Raw genomic sequence first — 24,174 nt, 5'->3', positions numbered from 1 at the left:
CCAGGCAGAGCAAGGCATTGTGACACACTATCTCATTTAATCCTACAACAACCTTTTGAAGTACATGGTATTATCCCTCAGCTTATGTTCAACAGACTGAAGTTCAGAGAGGCTAAGTAACCTGGCCTCAGTCACACAGCTAATCAGTATCAAGCTGAGATGGGACCCTCATAGCATCTTGATCCAAAGCCCCTGCCCTCCCCACCCACCCAGAAGGTATTCCCCACCTGCACACCCCATAGATTAACTCTCCTTATTCTTCATCTCTGCCATCAGCTAACTGACACCAAGGGCCCAACACCTTCCTCTTTCTGTCTCTCCTAAACGGGCCCCACAGGCCAGGCCTACAATGAACATCACGCAGTTGGTGATAGCAAACACATGCTGCTCACAGAGTTGCCCCCTCCCCCCTCCGGCCTGCCTCTCCTGTCCTCTGTCTGGGGGGCGCTTTTCTCCCTTTTTTCTCACCAATTATCAGCCGTCTTGCTTCGGGCTAATTCATCTTGTTACCCTTTTCCTTAGTTTGCAACCTTGCCAAAAAAACAAGAAGTTTTGGAAAATATTCTTTGGCTTCCTTTTAGATTATAATCTTACCTTTGTTCCTTTCCATCTCTTTGCTTTGAGGTTTTTATTTTTTCTCTCTTTTACTTCTTTCTCTTCCCAGTTGTTCTGCCTTCTTCAAGGTTTTAAGATCCTAGGGAGAACAGATACGAAGTGTTACATATCTATACATAGGTACTGAATTCCTTGACCATCAAGATAACCAAAATCACTTAGACCAGCATCAAAATGAAAGTGTTTTGCAATATGGTCCAAAACCCTTATTGTTCACCGGGAGGGACGGAGGAGTGGGTTATGACTTCCAGGACGATAATAAAATACAAAGAATTGGGAGCTTGAATACTCATGTCCAATTCTGGACTGGGACCTTTCCAGCTGTGTGTGTCTTGGGCAAGAATCTCCGAGCTTGAGATTTTCATCAGTAAAATGGGAATAATAATTCTATCCCTCCCAAGGTTTATAGAGAGGTTTAAAGGAGCGATATGTATGAAAGCACTTTCAACCTACGAATAATTCCAGCACAAAGCAGTATAGGATCAGGGCCTTGGATGAACTATGAAATGCCACAAAAGTTGGAAGGATACCCACTAATCCTTCAACTCACCCCTCCCCACCAACCTGGGCTTCCCCTCCCTAAGTCCCAGTTCTGCTAATGGAACCAGGAGGCATTTTGTCACCCAATAATCACACATACACACACACCAGACAACACACTTAATCTGCTGTGAGTTAGGGACTCAAGCAGGTGCTAAGGACTGAACTTTGACCATGGCAGACAACATCTCCTTCAGGGCACTTATAATTCATTTTGAGTGGGAGAAAGAATAGGACACAACAAACAATTTAAGTAAATAAACAAGGTAATAACTGGGCAAAGCCCTTGATCTGTGGGAACAGCCTGCATGAAGGCCCTAAGGCAGGGAAGAGGTTGGCCTATTTGCAATATAGAAAAAGAAGGTGCTGGAAGGGAATGAGGAAGGGTGAGAGAGGCTCCCAGAAGGCCTCCAAAACCAGCAGGGCCAGATTTTGCAGTGCCGTCCAGCCCATGGTCAGGAGTGTGGAACTGATTCTAAGGAGGCTTCTAGAGTTAAGCAACTGAGTGCTATGATTTGGTCTGGGGTTTATTTTTGTCGGTTGGTTTGGTTTGGTTTTTCTTCAATCTGGCTACAGTGCAGAGAATTTGGACTGGAGAGAGTGCTGGTGAGCAAAAGGAGAAGCAGAAGACCAACTGGTCAATCCCACAGCAGGATACAAGACAAAGATGACCCGGGTGGTAGCAATGGAGGGAGGTGAATGGAAGCACAAGGATTTTGCAGTCAGGAGTAAGAGTCTGTGGTAAATTCCACAAAGAAGCATGAAAGAAGGAGGAAAAGACTTATCTTCATATCAAAGACAACTCCTGGTGGGGGGTGGGTGTTGCTGGAGCAACCAGAAACAGTGGTGAAGGCACTGACTGAGAAGCTGGGGAGGGACAGGGGTGCAGGTGCAGGAGGGAATGGTAAGAGAGTCCTAAACTTCCATCACTTTCCCCACTTACTCCTCACGTGCACAAGCTGGTCATCTTGCCAGTTTGTCCCTACAAGCTTCTCAAAATCACCTCTTCCTTTCTGTCTCTAATTTGCCACTTGATTTCTCAGCGTGTTCCTTCCTCAGCAGTCTCCCCCTTCAATCCATCTGCTGCACCCACACTAGCCCCACACCCCAGGACTTCCTGGAATGGGGGGTAATGTGCTGGCCTCTGTTGCTAAAGACTTTTGCATCGGGCTTTTGGTTACTTGCTGAAGGCAGACACCTCAGGCCCTTGGGCTCTAGGCCTGGTCAACGCACAATTGTGAGTCCTCTCCTCCACGAACACCATCCTGCCCAGCCACACCAAACCATCCAGCTTATAACTTACCTGCTCGCTCGTGCTCTCGTTCTCTCTCTCTCTCTCCTGAGGCACACTCCAAGAAAGCCATATGCAGCTATAACCAGGAAGCAGGCTCTCACCAGGACCCCAACCACGCTGGCACCCAGATCTCAGACTTCCAGCCTCCAGAACCTGAGAAAGAAATGTCTGCTTGTAAGTCACACAGTCGATGGTATTCTCCTACAGCAGCCCCGAGAGACTAAGACAATCAGGTTCTAAAGGTTTCAAAGTGAAAGCCTTCAGTGGTCAAAATTAATCTTAAAAGTCCTGTACACCATACATTAAAATACAGTATCCACGTTATGCGTCCCGTACAGTAATTCTTATCCCCATTGAACTTTGAAAAGCACTAAGTTCCACTAAAGGGGAGAATCACCTGAGAGGCTATATGACAATGTCTCTCATTCAAATCACCTGCTTTAAAACAACCATCAGTCCTTAATGGTGAGCATGTATGGGAAGATGGGATAGGGAAATGGCTGGGAGTGGACGGACACTACAACCGGGGGGTTTACTTAATTTTTGTTATTAATATTTTGCCTCGGTGACCTTAACCCCCAGTACACCAGGAAAAAATTGTCAGCATCACTTACCATCAGTGTCCAATGGAGCCTTTTTATTTTTATGAGTAATTTATGGAAATAATAATAAAGGGATAGTGTTTAAAACTTTATTACAAAATCTGGGGAGCCTGGGTGGCTCAGCTGGTTAAGCGTCCAACTCTTGATGGGGGCTCAGGTCATGATCTCAGGGTTGTGAGACTGAAGCCCTTATCAGGCTCCATGCTGGGTGTAGAGCCTGCTTGGGATTCTCCCTCTGCCCTTCCCCCCCCCAGCGCATGTGCACTCTCGCTCTCTCAAAAAAAATTTTTTTAATAAAACTTTATTACAAAATTTAATGGTTTATATATAGCAAATTTTCGGGGTGCCTGGGTGGCTCAGTCATTAAGCGTCTGCCTTCAGATCAGGGCGTGATCCCGGTGTTCTGGGATCGAGCCCCGCATCAGGCTCCTCTGCTGGGAGCCTGCTTCTTTCTCTCCCACTCCCCCTGCTTGTGTTCCCTCTCTCGCTGGCTGTCTCTCTCTGTCAAATAAATAATTAAATCTTTTAATAAATAAATAAAGCAAATTTTCATTCCCTTTTTCTTGACTTTGAAGGTAAATAAACTCAAAATGTACAATGTCCTCTATACGCAACTAACTGCTCATCAGCTGTTATGCGGGAACCTGGGACAGATCCGTCCTCTCAGTACTGATTCCAGATCTCAAGTACATCTCCAGTAAGTTCTACCTTATCACTATTTCTGGTTCTTCTTGCACCTGCGTGACAAAACCAGTTACTTTTCAAACCTCTGGTGGCTCATAAATTTGCTAAAGAGACGAGCATCTTCTTTTTTCCAAACTTGCAAAGCACTTCTATGTGTATAAACACCAGCAAGAACTAGTCCAATATTTTTTTTCCATTTCTATATCATCTATTTCCTTTTGATTGCCTTTGTAAACACATCTGACTTCATCATTTGTTCCCTGCAAACTGTATCAGGGACATTCTGGTAACCAAACACCACAAGAGGTAAAAAGAATATTGGCTCCCATACTTTGAGCAAAACAGGATGGTCCAGGTTCTTGTTGCAAAATATTGGGTGATGAAATCATTCCTGACGAATGACTAACTGGATGAGAATATCATAGTTTCTCTTTGTCCTCGGAAAGATACTGTTTATTCATCGATTCAGAAGTTTGAGAAAAATTCATCCAGATTGTTATCTTGTAAGACTCATAGTCTGAGATTTTGCTTATAAAAGCAATTTCATGAGCATTATTAGAGCCAACAGCACTGCTGTCCCTTCTGATGTGTCTGACTATGATAAAACATTTTCTTTTGTCCATTTTCTTCTCTTTACCATCTTGTATAGGAAACGAAAGATTCTGGATTCTCAACTGGATGCAGTGAAAGAAACGAAAATGGTGTCTTCCATCTTCTATACCTTCTTGCGAGATGATGTAATACGCTAAGGAATGTAATAAGAAAACAGATGACGCAGTAGTGATGGTTTATTTCACTGTCGAATCACCCTTCTAGGTGGTGATTCTCTCACTCTTCTGTTTTCTTAATATTTTAGTGTTTTTAGCATAAAACAATTAGCAATAATTGATGAGTACTGATGAAATAATTCCTAGGATAATAAAATAGAAAGTCTTTCAACATATAAGAAATATAAGATCACTAAGATCCCATGAAGTACCTTAGGTTTATAAATGGCTCTGATGGTCCCATATGGTAAATTCAAAAGAGAATGAGTCTTATTCTGTTTTTGTTAAAAAGTAAATGTTTTCTTTGATATTTGGAAGATTTCTTTAAAAAGAACAAAAGTCACGAAACATGAACCTTTACAAATAGTTAGAACTGCCAAAGGGAAAAAAAAACTGAGAAACCAAAACTAGGTCCAATGGACCCTGACTATACACTGACAGTTATATCATATTTACAGATTTGATTATTTCACGAAGACTTTCAAAATCTAGCCCACTGGAAAGGCACCCCACAAAAAGACTCTTTCCTCACCCACTTGAAATCCACCAGTTCTCAGACCAACGTTGAAACCAGCCACGAGAGCTACGCAGTTCTCCAACAGTGTGGGTTCCGTCAGTGGCCCCCATGGAGGCTAAGCAGCCCCTCGCCTGGGACATTTTCTCCTGGAGTTCGTCTTGGCACACAATGAGGAAGCAAAACTGATGACCCAAGGAAAACAGAGAGGACTTCCGGAATACTATTCAGGCTTCAGAGCAAGGCACCAACAAAACTCAGACCACGATCAGACACCCGACGTGTACTGCTTTATATTCTTTCCAGTAAATGAATTAATGGTGAGGGAGACAATGTTCCTATTCTCTTGGGGTTTTTTAAAAACCCTTTTTCATTTTTCGTGTTTCCAGTCAATCCATGAATACACTTTGACTATTAATCTATGACACAGAGGAAATGTCCAATTCACAAAAGTGATGCGTTCCAAATCTTTGGGAGTTGGTTGTTTGGGGAACTCAGAATTTATTTTCCTTCGGTAAATAACATTATAAACGATGGTGAGGTTTCCAAGCCAGCCCCACAAAAGCCTTAACTCATAACACTGTTGAAGCCCTGTACTTTTACAGTAAAAACTAGCAGAAAGCAATTTTGTAGTAGCACTAACAAACCCAAATATTGAAGACATAGTCTCCTTTATCCTGAAGTTTATCTAATTTAACAACCACTTCAATGAAAGAAGACAAGGGGAAAGATGGAGACTTTCTAGGGACAGACTTCTGCTTTCAAGAATGTTGGAGGCTGATAGCAGCAGTTTGCTATTGTGTCTGCCCACATTTTCCTTCATACAGGCATGATGCCGAAGAAGCCAGGATGAGGGTAGATTTGGGGCTCACACAGCAGGATAGCAAAGCATGGGGGAGGAAAAGCAAAAAGCTGAAAAGAGATTTCCTTATAGCCGGGAAGACATTAGGAGAAGGAAGGGAAAAAATGAAGGGGGGGAGCAGAGGGGGAGATGAACCATGAGAGACTATAGACTCTGGGAAACAAACAGGGTTTCACAGGGGAGGAGGTGGGGGGATGGGCTAGCCCAGTGAAGGGTAGTAAGGAGGGCACGTATTGCATGGAGCACTGGGTGTTATACGCAAACAATGAATCATGGAACACTGCATCAAAAACTAAGGATGTACTGTATGGTGACTAACATAATATAATAATAAAAAGAATAATTAAAAAATAAAATAAATAAAAGAGATTTCCTTGAGGAGGCAACTAAAGCAGTTGTTATGAGGAGACTGCATGAATTGATTTGCCAAGGAAACTGAAAAGAGGGTAGGAGACCCAATATTAGTGCCCCAGGCCCTAGAGTCAGGAAGAGTCCACTATGTGGTCAGACAGTTCCCTCTCTGACCATAAGGTGGTGCCATCAGCCCAGACAGGCAGCCCCCGAGGGGGCGGGTGTGCAGTAGGAGGAGCTCTCCACGTGGAAGCCACGTTTTCCACTCAGGCTCTGGAACTCACAGAAAGCCTGAACTAGACAGCCTGTCCCAACCTACACATCACTGCCTCATCACCTAAGGGCTGTTCTATCCTCCACCGCCCCACCTGCTCACACCCGAGCAAGAACACCTCTACAGGGCATGGCAAACCAAATCAGGATTCTACTAATTACTTCCCGTTCCTCTCTTCCACCTTCTCCTGCACATCAGCGCTGGGCCTCCCACGTTTCCGAATTCCAAAGGCGAATCTAGTCTAAGGGCGTGCTGGAGTCCCACCCTTAAATACCATCACAGAGAAAACAAGATCTTCTATGGTGAGCACAGTTCTGTCCCAAAGGCCTTGACAGCGGGGCCCCAGATGCGCTCGCCAATTACCTCCCGCTTTAACACCAAACTGAGAAACTCCTATTCCTGATACAAATCCCACCGTGTCTCATCCATTCATTTACTCCTGCTGGTCCTCTCTGCTGTGATGCCCTCTCTCTTTTCCTTACCTCTACTTGTCAATATCCTCTCCTACCTCTCAAAGTCTAACCCAAATATCCTCCCCACAAAACACTACTCACTAAGTGTTTAGCTGAACTTAACTGGTGAATCAGAGAGGAAAACGTGGGTACAGAGCATCAGCCAAAGAAGCCCAGGCAGTCCTGCCTCATTGTTCCTGCCACTGGTTGGGTCTTAAAGTGAGGAGGGCCCATTCAGCCAGACTCCCTGCTGAACATTGGGACAATACCGGCTGGTCTGTCCTTCCTCCTCCCAAGTCCCAGTTCCCATCTAGGGTGGACTCAGGTCTAGAGAGACACCAAAGCCACCAACTCGCTGTGTGGCACCGTGTCTGTTCTCAATTCACATTAGCTTTATAATAATAAAATCATTACTGTCTTCTCCCCACCCCTACTGTCATCAGCCACAATCTGCCAAATGAGGCTAGAGTTCTAGAGCCAGAAGAATGAGGACAGTTACAACAAAGTCACTAGTCGCTCTCCCCTCCCAGCTCCCACCCCAGGAAACTGCCTACTAGTTCCACAGAATTTTCTCAGCCATGATGGGACTGAACAGGATGGGCATTCTTCTCTGGATGTTTGGCCCCAGCCAAGTGGCCTGGAGATGAAACCTTGAAAAACGACTACCTGTGCTTACAAGGCCTCAAAATCTAGCTACTACTTTTCCTTCTAAAGAGGCACTTGGCTCAGGTGGGAGACAGGAATGTCCCCTGTGGGCCTGGAGCAAATAGCCTCAAGATGAAGATTTGAACAACGCAGGTCCCCTGAGGGCAGCCCCATGGCACCAGGTAGTGCCTAACCAAAGGCAGTGGGGAAGTGGGAGCCGAGAGACCTGCACCTGCCTACCTGTTGCTCCAGATGCCCTGGGAGCCTTCTGTCAAGTAGACTCACAGCGTCTGCATCCAGCAAAGGTGGGCTTGCTCCTGCCCCCTGGCCCTCTCCTATTTCTGTTGCTCAAAGAGCCAAGTGACCAGACCCCTTTTTTAGCGCCAATATTGCTCATGTTCTCACCTACAAAAGAGGCTTCATGGAAAGAAAGCCGACCCACGAAATTCAGGGGCTTACGGAGCTCGTAGAGGCCAGGATGCCACTGTTTGTTCATGTTTTGTCTCTTAAGGATCTACAGGAGAGTATTTTTCATAAAATAATAAAGGAAGCTACGTTAACTATGCAAACAAAAGCAGGGTGGGAGATGTGAACCACCCATTTTAATGTACTTGTACCCCACCTCCTTCCAAAAAAGATCTGAGGCTGCAAAAAGTAATTGCTGTTGGAATCCTGGACAAGAGCGCTCGGTTTCTGGTCCAGGCTGCAGACTCAAACCTTCAAAGTGACCACTTACTGGGGGCTCTGAAAGTCGGGCGGGGATGGGGGACTTCCCGCTCCGAAGGCGCCCTCCCCACGCCCTCCTCTCAGACTCCCGACGCGCAGGACAGCTGTGGCCGGCGGCGGCCACCCCGGCCTCCCGCCTCCGCCTTCCCTACGCCCGAGTGCAACCGGGACCCTGGGGCGGCGGCCCGAGGACGACCTGGCCCCAGCGTCTCCGCACCCCCTCCCCCACCCGTGTCACAAGGCGGCCCCAACGAGGCGCAGCAGTGCGTCCCGCCGCGGAGACCCAAGGCCGCGTCGCCGCGGGCAGTGGGTGATGAAACCTCCCCGGCGCATTACCGCAGAGGGCGCGGGCGGGCAGCGGGGCGGGGGTGGGGGGTGGGAGCTGGTACCCGAGCTCACCTGTTCTCCGGGAGAAGGGTGGGGACGGCGGGGGAGGGCCGACCCGGGTGCGTGCGTGCGGCGGGGCGCTCGGCCGCGGCGCTTGCGTCCCCGCCCTCCCCAGCCGCGCGAGCCCCCGGAGCTGCGCCGTCGGACTGGCGGTGCCCAGAGCAGTTCCTGTCCCCGGCCCCGGCGCCGGGGAGACGTGAGCGTGCACACGTACACACACAGCGGGGGAAGAGGCGCTCAGAGCGGCGCCCAACTTTCTCCCTGCTTCCGCGGGCCGGGAGAGAAAGCAGCCGGGGCGATCGAGCCCGGGCCGTGCTTGGGGAGGAAGCTCCAACAAGACGGAAGAGATGGAGAGAATTCCCCCGGGTTTGGTTTAAGGGTTTTGTTTTTGTTTTTGTTTTTTACCCATTTCCATCGATGACTGGAGACTAAAGGGAACCCGGAGCGGGGCAGCGAGTAGCGCTTTGGGGAAATGGAAGAGTGTGTTTGGAGACGCGTAAAGTTGCCTTTCAAGCTCCGACCTCCGGGGCAAGCGATGCTCCGCGGCGGGCTGACTCAGGGCGGCCTGGGCCTCCCTGCCACCCTCCTGGAAATGATGCAAGTCCAGTCGGTCACCTGGATCCCTGCAGCCCAGCCCGGAATCCGTCTGGATTGGGGGATGGGCGAGGAACTGGCACACTTAAGTGCTGCACGGCCCACCAAATCGGGGCAAAAAGAAAGAGGGGAGATGGGGCAGTTGCTCAGACCAAGTCCTATCTAGTGCTCCTCCTATCTTAGTTTGAGAGGTTTTTTTCTTAATGCAAAGCGTCACAAAGCCAGGAATTCCCATATGTGCTCAGCTTGCCCCCAGCGTCACTGTGCCCAGGAAACAACAGTCTGTCAAGGCTTCGGGGCTGAGCAGCTCTCTGAAGTCCAAACGACAGAAAGAGGAAACTTTCCCAGCACGATGTGCTTGTGATGCGAGACGGGGGCCGGGGGGGGGGGGTGCGGGGGGGGGGGGGGTGCCGTCCCGGCGCAGACCGTCTCCTCCCGCCCTTCTTTAGGGGCAATCAGAGCTGGTATTCGCTTTTATTTTTTAAAGTGCGTTCGGCCATTGCCCTGGATCACCCGCACACGCATCTCCGGCCGCGCTCACACACACTCATACACGCACGCAAACGCGTGGCCGCCGCCAGGTCGGCAACTTTGTCGGGCGCTCCCGGCGGAGCTCCGCTTCCTCCTGTAGTAGTTGGGCGCAGGCCCCGCCTCCCAGCCGTGTTGTCAAACGGGCCGGGGTCTCGGATTGGTCCAGCCGCTGGGACAACACCTGCTCGACTCCTTCATTCAAGTGACACCAGAGCTTCCAGGGATATTTGAGGCACCATCCCTGCCATTGCCGGGCACTCGCGGCGCTGCTAACGGCCTGGTCACATGCTCTCCAGAGAGCTACGGGAGGGCGCTGGGTAACCTCTATCTGAGCTGCGGCCGCGAGGAGGAGGGAAAAAGCGAGCAAGGAGGAAGAGTGGGAGGAGGAGGGGAAGCGGCCAAGCAGGAGGAAGAGGAGGAGGGGAGCACAAAGAATCCAGGTCTCCGGGCGGGACGTTTACACCAAGAACCATGTGTGCCGAGCGGCTGGGCCAGTTCGTGACCCTGGCTTTGGTATTGGCCACCTTCGACCCGGCGCGGGGGACCGACGCCACCAACCCGCCGGACGGTCCCCAAGACCGGAGCTCCCAGCAGAAAGGCCGCCTGTCCCTGCAGAACACAGGTAAGTGCGAGACAACACCGTGCACCCACGCAGCGCGGTCCGGGCGCTTTGCCCGGAACTGAGAGCCCACCTAGGGCCGCGCAAACTCTTGGGGTGGCGCGGGACGTGCAAAGGAAAGCGCGAGGCTAGGCGAGACGCGGTCCGCGCCAGGCTCCGCGCCCTGGGAATCCGCACGTGCTGGCAGGGTGATGAAATGGTTGGAGCAGGACTTGTTGCTGTCCTCCCCGAGTCGAGGATAAAAGAGGCAGCGCCTGACACGGCCAGTGCCGGCCCCAGAGTCCCCGGTCCGGGGCAAAGCTCCCCGCTCCATCCTGGCCGGCCCGCGGGAGGCAAGGAGGGTCTCCGAGGCCGGCCTGCGCCCTGTACCCGGAGAACTTCTCTGCCCAGCCGGCCAGCCGCTACAGGACCGCTGTGCCACCTCCCCAAAAGATGCCCGACATCCAAGAACTTTGTAGGCGAGACCGATTGCATTGTGAACTTCCCCCTTGGGGGCATTGCTTTCCCGGGAGGGGTCGGGGGAGATGGCGCAAAGCGTACCTCTGAGGTGCTGCCGCCTTCTCCCTCTCCAGGGCAGGTCAGCAGGCGCAGAAATGGTGACACGGCCCGAACCGTGCGCGGCGGCTGCTGCTCCACCGGCTCTCCGTTCACCGGCAAGCTGCCGAGCAGAGCCCGGCGTGCAGGGCAGGGGGCTGGCCCTCTTCCCAGCTCCTGGGAGAGACAAGACAATCTGCCTGGAGCTCCTTCGCTCGGCGCCCACCCCCCACCCCGCGCCGCCGCCTTTATTTGGGGGCCTGAAACCCAGCGGCAGCGTGCGTGCGCTCACCGCACGAGCAGGAATGCACGAGTGCCCATTAGGGACGCCCGGAGCGAGTGTATCGCCGCCCTGCGCGCTCCTGCCTGGCGCGCCGGGGCCGCGCGTGGGATCATCCGGGAGTCTCCCCCCTCCAGGCGCTAGGGTCCGCACCCCCAGCCCGCCAGGGGCTCAGCCTCTGACCTGCGCCCACCCTTCCCCCTCTCCAGTGCTTTCCCTGAGAATTGAACGTGATTCTCGGTAGTTGGTGACCTCAACAAATACACTCCCCTCATTCTCTCGGTCGATTTAATCTGAATGCGGATTATCTACTCGGACCCCGCCCTTCTTCCAAAATATACTTTCCTGATGTAATTTTGTGGTTGGCTTAAATCAGTGAATTGTGGGGGGGGGGGGTGGAAGGGACGGAAGAGAGTCTCTTGAACGCGGCAGCCTGACAGTTAACTCCCTCAGTCTATCCTTTTGGAGAGATGAATTAGGGCCACATTCTGCGAAGGAGGGCAGCAAACTCCCGAGGGCAGCAAACTCCCGGGTCGCGGGAATTTCTAGGGGATTAAGTGATATCTCAGACCGGATCTCTCTTTAAAAGGAGCCTCTAACTGTGACGATTGCGTTTCTGCAGGCTAGCCCCCATCTGACTCCTGAGCCTGCTCGCAACCGCAGCTCCCCTAGCCTGGTATTTTTAACGCTGAATGGTTTGGAGGCGCTGCCTTAATAGGAATTTTGTTTTGATTTTTAGGTGTTGAATCATAAAGCTGAATTGAAACTGCTTTTTGGAAGCTCGCGTTTGGGGGTCAGGAAGGAAATGGCTGTGATTTAGTAGCAGCGGCTTTGAGTTCCAAGTAGAGAAGGGTATTTCATTGATGGAGTACAGAAGGGAGAGAGCAAGCTAATCATTTAAAATCTTACTTGTGTCTGTGGGTTTAGAAAGCTGAAATTGCTTCTGCTTTCAAACTATTTCCACAAAGACTGGAAGAAGGGAAGGATGAAAAGTGGAGAGCTCAGACCTAAATTCTGATTGTGATTTTTGTAACATAGTTTAGGCTGATTTTTTTACAGATACAGTATTTACAAATACTGACATTTTCCTAAGTAGATTAAATGATGACATTTTCTTGCCCTAGCTTTTTCGATCCTGAAATAGTCATTTCTAACTTTATCTTCTTAAATTTTCTTTTAGTCATTACTAACTTTTATTTCAGCCGATCTCTCTGCATTCCCCAGTGTGGCTGAGAATTTTGTATATATTTGCATGTAATTCTCATTTTAGCGGAAATCCAACACTGTTTGGTCAACGCTGGCGATGTGGGGTGTGGTGTGTTTGAATGTTTCGAGAACAACTCTTGTGAGATTCGAGGCTTACATGGGATTTGCATGACTTTTCTGCACAACGCTGGAAAATTTGATGCCCAGGTAAAAACCCCATAGAGCACAAAATGTTTTAGGTTGGCGTTGCATGACTGAAATGTTCGTTGGAAGGACTTGTGAACAGGTTTCCTTAGCTGATGTTTATGGTGTGTTTAGCGTTTGCAAGACACGTTCTTGGTGCAGAGCAGGGGTTCTGCTCTCCAGAACTGTCATATAGGTGAAATCCTTCTCCTGTGTTGACACAGGCAGAGGGGGATGGAGAGCAAGTTGAACAATCATCTAAGGACTCTTAGCAGAGAACACAAAAGGCATAACAAATAATAAGCATCTTGTAAGGGGACAGACTATATCTGGCCCCCCAGAATTCCGTCTGCAAGGCCCATCACGTTAGAAACAGTAGGTTTGTGGGGGGAGGACAGGGACTCCAATTATACATTCCAAGACCTGTTGTCACCTACTAGGGAAAAATCAATGAGACAGAAACTTCGTAGAGATTCATCATCTCCAATGGGTGTGTGAGCAGGCAACACGAATAATTCAGGACCTCCAGGATAAGAGACTTATTCCTTCAAAGTAGGAGACCCTCCTCTCCCAGCCCAAGTGCTCTGAATGAGTCCTGCCCTGCAGAACCCTCTGACAACGCCTGATCCACTCCAGCCATCCCAGAGTCGCCAGGGTGGGAAAGGCCTAGCTGTTGCTTGGGGTAGGGCAAGACCCCAACAAGCTACCCTGTGATTCCAGTGCTGACAATCCAAATACGTTTCAGGTGGCAAGTGGCATCAGGTTCCCCTTCTTCATGTTCTCCCCGGCCAATATGTATGTGCATCACAAAGCCCTCTGTTGTTGTAGCTCTTCAGCTTTCTCTCCCATATCACTGGAGAGCGGGGACAACGTTTGGAGAAGGCCAACAGTTATGGTGTGACTTATGAAATGCCACCCGTCACCATCCACTGACATCCTATAGACAGCCTGACAAAGCCATGCCTGGGAACCAGAAAGGGATGCGACAGGGCTGGCAGCCGACGCTGTAGAGGATGTGGGGTGGCAGGGGGGGAACTAGAAACCAGGGAAGGAAAGAGTAGAACGTTTGAACTCCTCGAGGCTCCCTAATAAAGCATCCCTTCTGGATTAACTGGAATTAGGAAACGTAATAGGAAATCCGGAGGAAAGATGTGTATTTAAGGGCGATCCCACAGGATGTCAGGGAAGAATACCAAAACAGATTGCTGCAGCCCTCGAATAAATTAATCTTCCTTTTTCTCTCAACCAACAGGAGTATGTTCTCAAGTGAGAAGCATCCCTTTTCAAGCTGGTTCCCAGCATGTGACTATTTCATAAACTGGCACACCCTACCCTCCATCCTCTTTGGCTCCCACTGGAAAGTCAGAGCAAAAGGGGCCACGGGGAGGGGTTTTTCAGCAACCAGACACTATCTGTAGACATTTCAGTTGCTTCTAAAGGAAGAACTGAATTAAATATGCTGGCTGGCTTCCCACTTCCAACCTAAACCCGTTTTCTTTCTCCACTCAGCTACTTCCAGGCCTGTCTAAAAACAGAGGGGTGACCTCTCCAACCACAGCTTGTTTCTATAGTAATGGGGGAATGGGGATCCCTAGGTAGGTATTCCGTAATGCCTTTCTGCCCCGAGAGGTTGATAAGGGAGCTCAAGCCTCAGCCTGCCTCCACACCCCCAACAGCTGTCTCCTTTCTAGGATAAGAACAGTCTAATGGGGTTGCCAGGAAAGAGAACTGTGGGCCAGATGTATGCCTGGCTGCCTTAGCCACTCAGAGGCAGGGAGTGTGGGGGAGGGGCTGTCAGTTGGGCAGTTCAGACTCCAGATGCTGCCAGGCAGTGTGCCAGGCGGGCCTTTTAGAGGCAATAATCCTAACAGTTTAAAGGAGTCGAATTGTTTTCAAAAAGGAAAAGAATGCTCCTGGAAGGATAGGAGGAGATATGAGTGTGGGTTGGGGGCAGTGGGAGGCCCTGAGGCACAGATAGCACCCAACCTTGATGTCACTCCTGGGGTTGGAGGAAAAAGCAATGGTGTGAGACTTGGATCAGCAAGCACCTTCTACTTGGGAAACACTCTCCGGCTGGGAGTTCGGGATTTACGTCTGGCCACATTCCCCTCATGTTCCAGAAAAGTTGCCACCAAACAGCCAACCCTGGGCTGCCTGGAGGCCAGACGGCCACGGAAGCCCCAGGACAAGGAAAACTAGTAGAGCAGCTGGGGAGGAAGGAGGCCGGTTTGTTAGTCTCCCGAAGTAACATCCTTTTTGGCCAAATGCCGGAGGTATCATGTCACTCTAGACGTACCTCCTGACGTAGCGTCAGCCAGTCGCCTGCATGGACGTCGGTCTGAGGCAAGACCTTGGGGTTCAGTTGTCAAATAAAAATCCTGTGTAAGACCAAGAAATGTTAGTGTCTAAGCTTCTGACAAGGACTTGTCTCTTCTGCCCCTCTCTCTCTTCTCTGTCCTCTCTGTTCTCAGGGCAAATCGTTCATCAAAGATGCCTTGAAGTGTAAGGCCCATGCTCTGCGGCACAGATTCGGCTGCATAAGCCGGAAGTGCCCCGCCATTAAGGAAATGGTGTTCCAGTTACAACGGGAATGCTACCTCAAACACGATCTGTGCTCAGCCGCCCAGGAGAACACCCGGGTGATGGTGGAGATGATTCACTTCAAGGACTTACTGCTGCACGAGTGAGTGCCGCCCCACAGGGGCCATGGGAAGGAGGGGCCCGCTCCTCAGGCTGGTGTTGGAGGAGTCTGAGGGGCTTGTTTGTGGAGGCCGAACTCCCATCATATGGGAAAGGTTGCACTCTACCTCAGAAAGATGTGCTGACTCCCATGGGAGGCCCTTTCCTGCTGGCCTTCAGGGAAGTGAAAGAAATGTCCACCATTGGTTTCAAAAGCATAAGCAATAGAAACAGAAAGTACTGTACTAGGCGTGAAATGTGTAGGATTCGGAAATACGCTTCACCTTCCCCTCAGCCCAGCTCCCAACAGTTCTGAGTATTCCAAGTGGCCATGCAGATGCCCTAACAGACAGTGAGAGCTAACCACAGTGGCTGAGCGTTTACTAAGTGCCAGGCATTGTGCTTGGTGCTTTACGGGGATCTTTGACCGGATCCTCACAGCAGCCCTGTGAGCAAGGTGCCATTCTCACGTCCATTTTACAGATCAGAAAACTGAGATTCACTGAAGTACAAGTCATACAGACAATGAGAGGCAAAGCCAGAGTCAAGAGCCAGGCAGTCCAGCTCCAGGACTTAAAGGCCAAGAGCTGAGAGCAATAGCCTTTTTCCTGCCTCCATGGCCCTCCTTTCCCTCACCTTCTCTAACACATTAATGCCCTCCCAGAGAAAACACAAGACCCATGTCAAAAACTTTAATCAGCTAAACACCTTTTTGCCAAAGTGGGTAAATATGAACTTGCTTATTCAAAGACTTGCAATTCAGTAATAAACCCTGGACATCTTATTCCTTAAAAAAAAAAAAAAAAACCTCATCTGTAGGATCCTAAACTTTGCAAAGTGATAAAGGGTGTGGTGCACAAGTGCTCTGACGTGAAGCATGGGCGGTAGGTCACGATGGCGACTTCCTCGGAGACCGAGGGCAGAAAGCAGGCCACTAGCGGAGCAGACTGCTACAAGGCACCGCCAGCTTGATGGCACCATTGGTCTTTACACAGTGACTCATGGGGCCGGATCAGTACAGTTTTATGAACTCTTGCTCCTCAGCTGGGGCCATGGCCTTCCCCCAGCTATGCCACTAAGCTGGCTACTCCCCCCGTACACGCACACCCTGCTTAGATCACGGGGGACAACAGCCATCGCCCACCACGTCCCACCAGGTTATGAGCGTCTAGGTATCTTGCGACAGCCCCAGTGCAGTGTTAGAATTCGAAGATTCACTGTGAATCTCTACAGGCAGCCCTTGCCAAGCGCAAAGTAACGTCTTCTCCTTAGTCATACTAATGCCCGATAAAATAGTTACCACTCTTCCAAATACCTGTAAAGAAACAGCAACAACAGCTTCTATAACAATGATGATAACAGCTATCGTTTTGGGAGTGGGCCAGGCCCTGGGCTGGGGACTTAACCTGGACGATCTCATTGATCGTTCCCAGTAGGGCTGCAAGGTAGAGACTACTGTCCCCACCTCACAGAGGAGAAAAGGGCAGCTAGGAGGTTCAAGACCTGGCTCTGAGGTCTGATCCCTACTATCCAGCTTGGGAGCTGGCAATGTGTACGACCGAAGCTGGTTATCAGGAACAGACATGAAACCTCCGTGCTCCTGACCTGCTCTCTCCCTGCTAGACCTGCTAAAGGCTCCCTGGCCCCCAGATGTAGCAGGCGTTCTTCCCCTTTCTCAACTACACCCCCATTACACAGGGAGAGCCCTGTAAAATTCCGTTCCTTCGAGCTGCCCCTAAAATGCCCCATGGCTGAGAGACTCCTGAAGCTCCTTTGTCCTCAGTCCGCTGTCATCCACTATAGCTCGTTGGCCTCAAGAGTGGATGATGGGCGTGAGTTTATAAGTCAGTGATATATTCCTGGAGTGCAAGAAGACTTTGTCTTCTTCAAGATTAGAGAAAAGTCTTCTTTGGGAAAACTGAAGGTTTTGAAGGGTTTTTTGCTCCCTCTGGAATTTAAGAAGGGGTAAAACACTGTAGCTTTTCTGGTACCTCCTCCATGGAAACATGGCCCATGGGGCCATGAGATTTTTACTTCCCGAGGGCTCCTCGCATCATTTAGAATGAACACGTAGCCCTCCACCCCAGCCCACTCTGGGAATGCGGATGACTCACCCCATAAGTTAGCCTGGGCCTCTTGTAAGAACACTCACTGTGCCTGCGCACAAGTCCTCTTTCCTCTTGCTAAGCTGGCCCCTCGAGGCAGCGGGTCTCGCCTAACACCACCTTCCCCAGAACCCCACTACCTTCCTTCTGAAGCCGTGACTACGCAGTGCATCCACTGGAACCTTGAGCTGAATTGATGGCATTGTTCTTTAACTGTCTTCACTGATTTGGGCACAGAAGATCCCGTCGGTCCCCAAATATCAGGAAGACCATTTAAGAATGTATGGCATTGATCACAGATAAGAAAATGAGAACCGAATTTGCTTTTCCCTTTAGAGAAGAGGAAATGATAGTCGCTCCAGAATCCACATCTCCCCCATTCCTCAGCCCAATCCCTAGCCACCCCCAAACACTCCGGTCTGGTTAAAGTGGCTCCCTTCAAGCTCTCTGCTTCCCTGTGTTCTTCTCACCCCTTCCCGCCCCACTCTCTCCACATCAACTGCCTTGGCTACCACACACCCTGTCACTGGGTGCTGGCGGCCTCCAGGCACGTCCCCCTCCAAGTATTTTTAAAAATCCTTTAGCCTTGCTGACACCCAGTTGAGAAAGCTGGGCTTTGTCATTAGACACGGGCTGAGCTTGCAGCCTGAGAGGGCACCATGCCAGCTCAAAACACGGCTTAGATTAACACACACCCCTCCCCATGGCTCACAGCTTTCTCCTCCAGAGAGAGCGCCAAAGGCAGGAGAGAGTGTGGACTAGTCCAGCCTTCTCGGATCCGCCTTGGGGTTCTGAGAGTCATCTGGCAGGCAGACTGCCCTGGCAAAGGAGGCCAGGAGGCAGTCCGTACATTCCCGAGAGAGCCCTCCCCTTACTCTGGGGAGAGAAACTCAAAGAAGAGCATCGGGCTAGTCCCAAAAAGACAGATTCTCAGCCCCCGCAATGTGCTCATGTCGCCGTGGGGGTGGGGGGGCAGGTACAAATCAGGCCCTGAAATCCTGATGCTGCTGTAGCAGATATACTCCGTGACCTTGAGCTCCCTGAGGCAGTCAGTTGCTAGTTGTCAAAAGATGGAAGGAAACAAATATGCGGGCAGCATTTCTTCTGTGTCGCCCCATGGCCCCCTCTCCCAGCCCGAGAAGAGGAGTGTTATCACTGTCCTTGTCACTATTAGGGGCCTGCCTTAGAGAGTTTAAACACCCTGTCCATCAGCCATGCACAGACTCTCTGACTCCAAAGGCATCAAGTAGGCCTTAAAAGGCAGCTTGATCTCTATCAGCCAGAACATTCCTCTTCTCTGCTCTCAGCTGAGCTCTAGGCCTTCCCAGCCCAGAAGCTTCCAAAAACTACTTTCTCCTCTCCCCCGCCCTGCCCCCACCACCAGCCATCTCCATTTTTACATCTATGACATGAGGACAGTTCAGCTACAACTTGAGGACTAATTCATAAAAATGGCAGTGAACTACTTTCACAAGTCCGAAAACACAGTCTGCTCTTCTGCCCAGCAACCACTGCCAACTTGCAAAGAGAAGATGAAGTGGGCTAACAGGCAGCCACCCAGGTGGGTCCAGGCTCACAGAGGAAAAAGTCTTGTTCCTTCTTACAAATGATCTCACATTCCACAGTGATTTCCCTGCCCAAGGTGATGGGCCAGAGCTGCAGTGGTCAGATATATCCAGAAAATTTGCTAGCCAAGGATGCTAAAGAAAGCTGGTTAGACACATGAAGCATCCTTCGCCCTCCTGGGGGATTTCAGAAGGCCGGTGAGCTGTAAGAAGGGCTCAGTGAGTGGGCCATGAGAGCCCATTGCTGGGGACACCTCCTACCAGATGGGCCCATAAAGAGCAGGCACAGGGTTCCTGCCTGCGGCACACACCTCTCACCCCCACGAGGGCATGATGTGGTCATTCTCCCTCCGGCACTTTTCCCAAAGACCCAGGGCAGCTGGATGGCCTGAGCAAGAACCGGGTGTGTGTATTTCAGATTGCTGGCCCTCATCCCCACACCTAGGCCCCTTGCGGCCAGCCCTCACCTCCAGTTCTAGGCAAGCCCAGACTGGAAGAATAGAGGTGCTTGGATAGCCACTCCCCCTCTTCAACCTTTAGTACCAGGAAAAGGGGGAGCTCCACGGGAAGTGACTTCACAGGGTGGTGGTCTGCCTCCCACCCTTCTCCACCTGTTCCAGACCCCTCTGAGTACAGAGGGAAGCACACCCATACCTTCCAAAGACTCCCTTCTTCATCATGAGCCCAAACCAGGGGCAAACACAGACATGGGGAAACGGTTTCTCAGGAGCCTCACTTAGAGAAGACTTAACCCAGGAGAGTGGCACCAAGTGCAAAGCCAGCCAGCCCCACTGACACCACATGGCAGGAGGGCGACGGGGAGCTCTCCAGCCCCAAATCTTTGACGGCTACTCCTCCCCTGCCAAAGAGATTGCTCGGTTTGGTATTTCCAACCCGTCACCATTTGCCTTTTATCCATTGGCCCCCAAAACACTTCAGATACTCCTCCCACTGAAACCTTCTAGCTGGCATGCCCAAAACATGCCCAGAGCTCTGCTACACTGCTTTTCAACACTCGCACAGCTGCCCTACCTGGCATTCTCACCCACCTTCCTCAGAGGCTCTTCTTTTATGGTATGCACCTGCAAATTGTGACCAGTCCTTTTCCTGGTGGTGGGCTCAGTCACCTACCTCTCTCTGATGCCTGGCATGGAGCCTGGGAGGTAATGGCCGTCTAGTAAATAGTGGCTGAGGCCGGCGCTCCTTAGGGTATGGATAACGGCTTGAAGCAATTCCTGAAAGCTCTTTCCCCAAACTAAAGGGCAGCCGGGCCTCGGGCATGTGTTGCTTGCCTGGTATCCTCACTGCCCTCTGTGACCCGCTCGGGGCTGGTTCCATTCCCTTTCTCTCTGCTCTCCACCTCTAGGCCGTACGTGGACCTGGTGAACCTCCTGCTGACCTGCGGCGAGGACGTGAAGGAGGCCGTCACGCACAGCGTCCAGGCGCAGTGTGAGCAGAACTGGGGCAGCCTCTGCTCCATCCTGAGCTTCTGCACCTCAGCCATCCAGAGGCCCCCCACGGTGCCCCCTGAGCGCCAGCTCCCCGTGGACGGAGCCAAGCTCTCCAGGGCCCACCACGGGGAGGCAGGTCACCACCTCTCGGAGCCCAGTAGTCGGGAGACCGGCCGAGGTGCCAAGGGCGAGCGAGGTGGCAAAAGCCACCCAAACGCCCATGCCCGGGGCCAAGCAGCCGGCCACGGGGGCCAGGGAACTTCTGGAAGCAGCGAGTGGGAGGAGGAACGGTCTGAGTATTCCGATATCCGGAGGTGAAACGAGAGGCCTGGCCGGGAAATCTTTCCTCCATGCCGTCCATTTTCTTCTCTATGGACATTCCAGAACATTTGCCATTAAAGAGGGGGGATGTCTCGCGCAGGATTTGGTGGGGATTGCGGACTTGATGAAGGTGTGTGCTAGCAGAATGAACAGGTGAGGCGGCGGCGGCCGAGGCGGCAGCGAGGTCTCAGCTGTGCCCTGGGGGGTTCCACACTTGCATACCCCGAAGTGAGCGCCACGCGGCCTCCTTGCAACTTTGTCTTCTTTCCATCCGTGGAGCCACTGGGCGGCGGCCTGCGGTCTGCTCTGCTGTGGGGGAGGTGGGCCGGACACGGGCGGGGGGCGGCAGGCCTGCCGCACTGGACCTCGCACTCGGTGCTGGGCCCCGGCCCCGCAGCTTCTGGTGACGTCTTGGCGGAGGGCGGGCTAGGTCCGGGCACAGGAGTGAATGTGAAAACCGCGCTGGGAGTCAGAAGGGTGGAGAGGAGCCGGGGGCTGTGTGGGTGCTTGGTGCCAAACAGAAGTTCAGTGTCTTGCATGGGACCTTGAGGTTTGGAGCTGCTGGGGATGGGGAGGGCAAGGGTTCTAAGTGTCATTTCTGAGCCATTGTTCTGTCTGGGGGACCATGTGCAAGGGAGCGGTCCCTGTGTGTTTGTATATTAACCACTGCTTGGAAGCTCTATTTCACTTTATTTATCCAGTTACATCTGCATGCCTGTCGTCTAAATAAATGGCTTTCAAACAAAGCAACTGGGTCATTAAAACCAGCTCAAAGGAAAAAGAAATACAGCCCATCTTTTGGGGCTGATTTTTTTTTCTTTTGAGTGCTCTTTTAAAAGGAATCGAAGAGCGATGTAGCCGAGCGTCTGCTGGCCTGGCGTGGGCTCGCAGCCGCTCAGGACAAACCACACGCCTGGAGGAAGATGCACACGAGAGGAGTGCATTTGACAGAGTTTTCCTTAGCGTTTTGTTACCCCACCTTGACCCTCAGCCAAGATCCAGAAAGCCCGGTACCTGACGCCCTGAGGCCAAGTCCGAAACGGGGGTTTCTTGGTGTGCAGGATGGAAAGGGGGAGAAGAGAGCCAAGATGGCTGTGATTTCCAGACCTTTTACATAAATGGAGGAGACCGCCAGGAAGCCCTGAGGGACAGGATTTTCCAGATCCAGATTGGAAATGTAGCAACGAAGAAAGGAGTCAGAGTGGACAAAAGAAAGGTAGAGGGGAGGGGCAGAACTAAGAATCCAAGGCAAGGAGGGAGAGGACCGTAAAAAGGGTCAGCGGTGGGGCTCTTGTGGTTGTTCAGAACGTTCCACAGATAGGCCTTTTCTGTCTCGCCTACTGGGTTATCATATTAAATTCTCCTCTCTTGCAGCCAGTACTCGAACAGGAGGCCCGTGTTACAAGGAGTAGACAGGTGTTCTGGGCTAGTTCGTTCTAGAGCAGTGGTCAGCAAACTTTTTCTGTAAAGGTCCAGATAGTAACTTACACTACTGTTTGGCGGGTCGTGTGTTTTCTGTCGCAGGTACTCGTAGCTCTGCCGCTGCGCGGGAAAGCAGGCATACACAGACAACGGGTCACCACCAGGCCGGGCTCCGTGCCAGGAAAACTGCATTTAACAGGTGCCCACCTGGATCTGGCTCTTGGGCCTGAGTTTTCTGATGCCCATTCTAGTAAGTTGGCAAAAAAGTAAGCATCCTCCGTTTATATCAGCTTATAACTCTCCCTCAGAGCAAGCTGAGGCCAGAGATAAAGGAGCTAAATTTATCTACTCTGCAGTAATTTGTTCCAGGGAAGGCCCTTACCCAAAACCCAGCTAGTATTTATATACCCCAAACCCAATCTCATCAGTGCCAGGATATGGTGCTGGAAAGTCAGCTCCCCAATCTTTCGTGATCCACGTTAGGAAGAAACCATTTGGGTGTGGGGGGAAAAGGGGACAAAACGCTGGGAGAAGCACCTAGAAAGAGCTAGAGCTGCAGAAAGCAGAAGAGATGGTGCACTTAATCCAGCTCTGGCCTCGGGGGGAGGAGGACCGGTGTGTCAGGCTCTGCCATGGGAACCGAACGTAAACCGTGGCTGGCTCACGCCATGGGCCACTGCAGCACGTTGACTGTTTCACTCACATCACTCAAAAGCTGAAGCAATAACATTCTCCCGCGTTGCTGGGTCAGCTGTTCATTTGTTCGCCGGCTCCTGGGCTCAATGTGTGAAAGGCATCACTTTTATATTTTCCTCAGTGTAAATGTTTTATGTGTTCGCCTACTGATGTCCCATTTGTTGCTTCTATTGTAAATATTTGTCATTTGTATTTATTATCTCAGTGTTTTCCCCCGAGGCATAAAATTGCTTACCGTGTCCATCTGAACCCCTTCACTGATCTCTGTTGTATATTTTTATACCACTAGTGTGTTGCTTCTCAAAGTCGGGGAGACCTCATTTCATTCTGGCTCTTAATGTTTTGAAGCATACAATAGTATTTATTGCAAAGGTTCTTTGGCTCGAAATGGAGTAAAGTCCAAATTCCCGTAAGAGTTGAGAGGCATTTGTACAATCTAAAATGTAAGCACAGTGGTCATTAAAAATAGACACTCGACTTGGGCTTCGTACTTCATACAAATTTACTCATGAGCCTTCCTTTAAGGAAGGATGTGGATTTCCAAATAAAGATATGATGTTTATTTTGGGCTTTACATCTTAACAAGATGATCTGAACACCTCTCCTTTGTATCAATAAATAGCGCTATTCTTCTGAGAGGGGAGGACCAACCTCGTACAGCAAAATGCTGACACCTGAAACCAAATAAATAGCAAACACCAGTCGAGAGCTGTAGGCATACTTAGATACACACACACACACACACACACACACACACACACAAAGAGAGAAATTTAAACTTGAACCAAGTAAAAGGCTTTGCTAGAACAACATGGAAAAACAATGCTACCAGAGCCCATTTCCTAAGGAAGAACAACCTCATCTGATCTCAGAATTGGCACCCCGGGAGCTTGTTAAGTCATCATGTCTGTTTCTGTTATGGATTTAGGCAGCAGGACCCGGGCATTGTCACATGGCATTATTTTTCTCCATTCATTAATAAAGATTTTAAATAAACGGCTTTCCCTTGAGTAGCATTATTGTCTGAGAGCGCTTTGGACAGCCAGCACGTAGGGGGAATGGCAGTGCGCAAGCGAGTTTTGAGTCTGTTTAAAATGCTGGAAGCTCAGTTTACAGGAAGGGACACCAGGTAAAGACAACCATCCTGGGTTTCTTCTCCGTTAGAGGGACTCGGTCCAAAACACTGCCTGAGTCACCAAGACAAAGCGGAAAATGAACTGCATGCAGCCTGGCTGCAGGTGTCACCCCCCCAGCCATGAGGGACGTCCTCACAGC

The 24,174-nt window shown here is 50.8% G+C and overlaps 1 protein-coding gene and 1 long non-coding RNA gene across 24 annotated transcripts in view; one reads left to right on the top strand and one right to left on the bottom strand.

The window, feature by feature from the left end:
• LOC113264107 (uncharacterized) overlaps positions 1–11,329 on the bottom strand; it is a 248,283-nt gene extending 236,954 nt beyond the window's left edge. For 3 of the 22 annotated variants that reach the window (XR_006410886.3, XR_008959257.1, XR_008959261.1), the window contains exons 1-3: positions 8,726–9,615; positions 2,459–2,602; positions 595–694 (exon numbers count right to left, since the gene is read on the bottom strand). This is a non-coding gene — a long non-coding RNA (uncharacterized LOC113264107). Of the gene's footprint in view, positions 1–594; positions 695–2,458; positions 2,603–8,725; positions 9,648–10,997 lie in introns of those variants that run through there. The other 19 variants (XR_008959265.1, XR_008959266.1, XR_008959270.1 and 16 more) reach the window with 17 other exon arrangements.
• On the top strand, positions 9,872–23,899 carry STC2 (stanniocalcin 2). Of its 2 annotated transcripts, none has more exons than XM_026510990.4 (4): positions 9,872–10,460; positions 12,542–12,684; positions 15,132–15,343; positions 20,376–23,899. In XM_026510990.4, the coding sequence occupies exons 1-4, from the start codon at positions 10,310–10,312 to the stop codon at positions 20,776–20,778; spliced, it is 909 nt and encodes a 302-aa protein (XP_026366775.3). In that variant the 5' UTR covers positions 9,872–10,309; the 3' UTR covers positions 20,779–23,899. The 2 variants fall into 2 exon arrangements, with proteins under 2 accessions (XP_026366775.3, XP_057168317.1); XM_057312334.1 differs by lacking the exon at positions 9,872–10,460 and adding an exon at positions 10,493–10,911.
• Positions 23,900–24,174: the final 275 nt, after the last annotated feature.

Source organism: Ursus arctos, unplaced genomic scaffold (assembly GCF_023065955.2).
Source record: "Ursus arctos isolate Adak ecotype North America unplaced genomic scaffold, UrsArc2.0 scaffold_15, whole genome shotgun sequence".
Taxonomy (NCBI): domain Eukaryota; kingdom Metazoa; phylum Chordata; class Mammalia; order Carnivora; family Ursidae; genus Ursus; species Ursus arctos.
The sequence above is the reverse complement of the archived record's forward strand: the minus strand, read 5'-3'. Positions and strand labels throughout refer to the sequence as shown.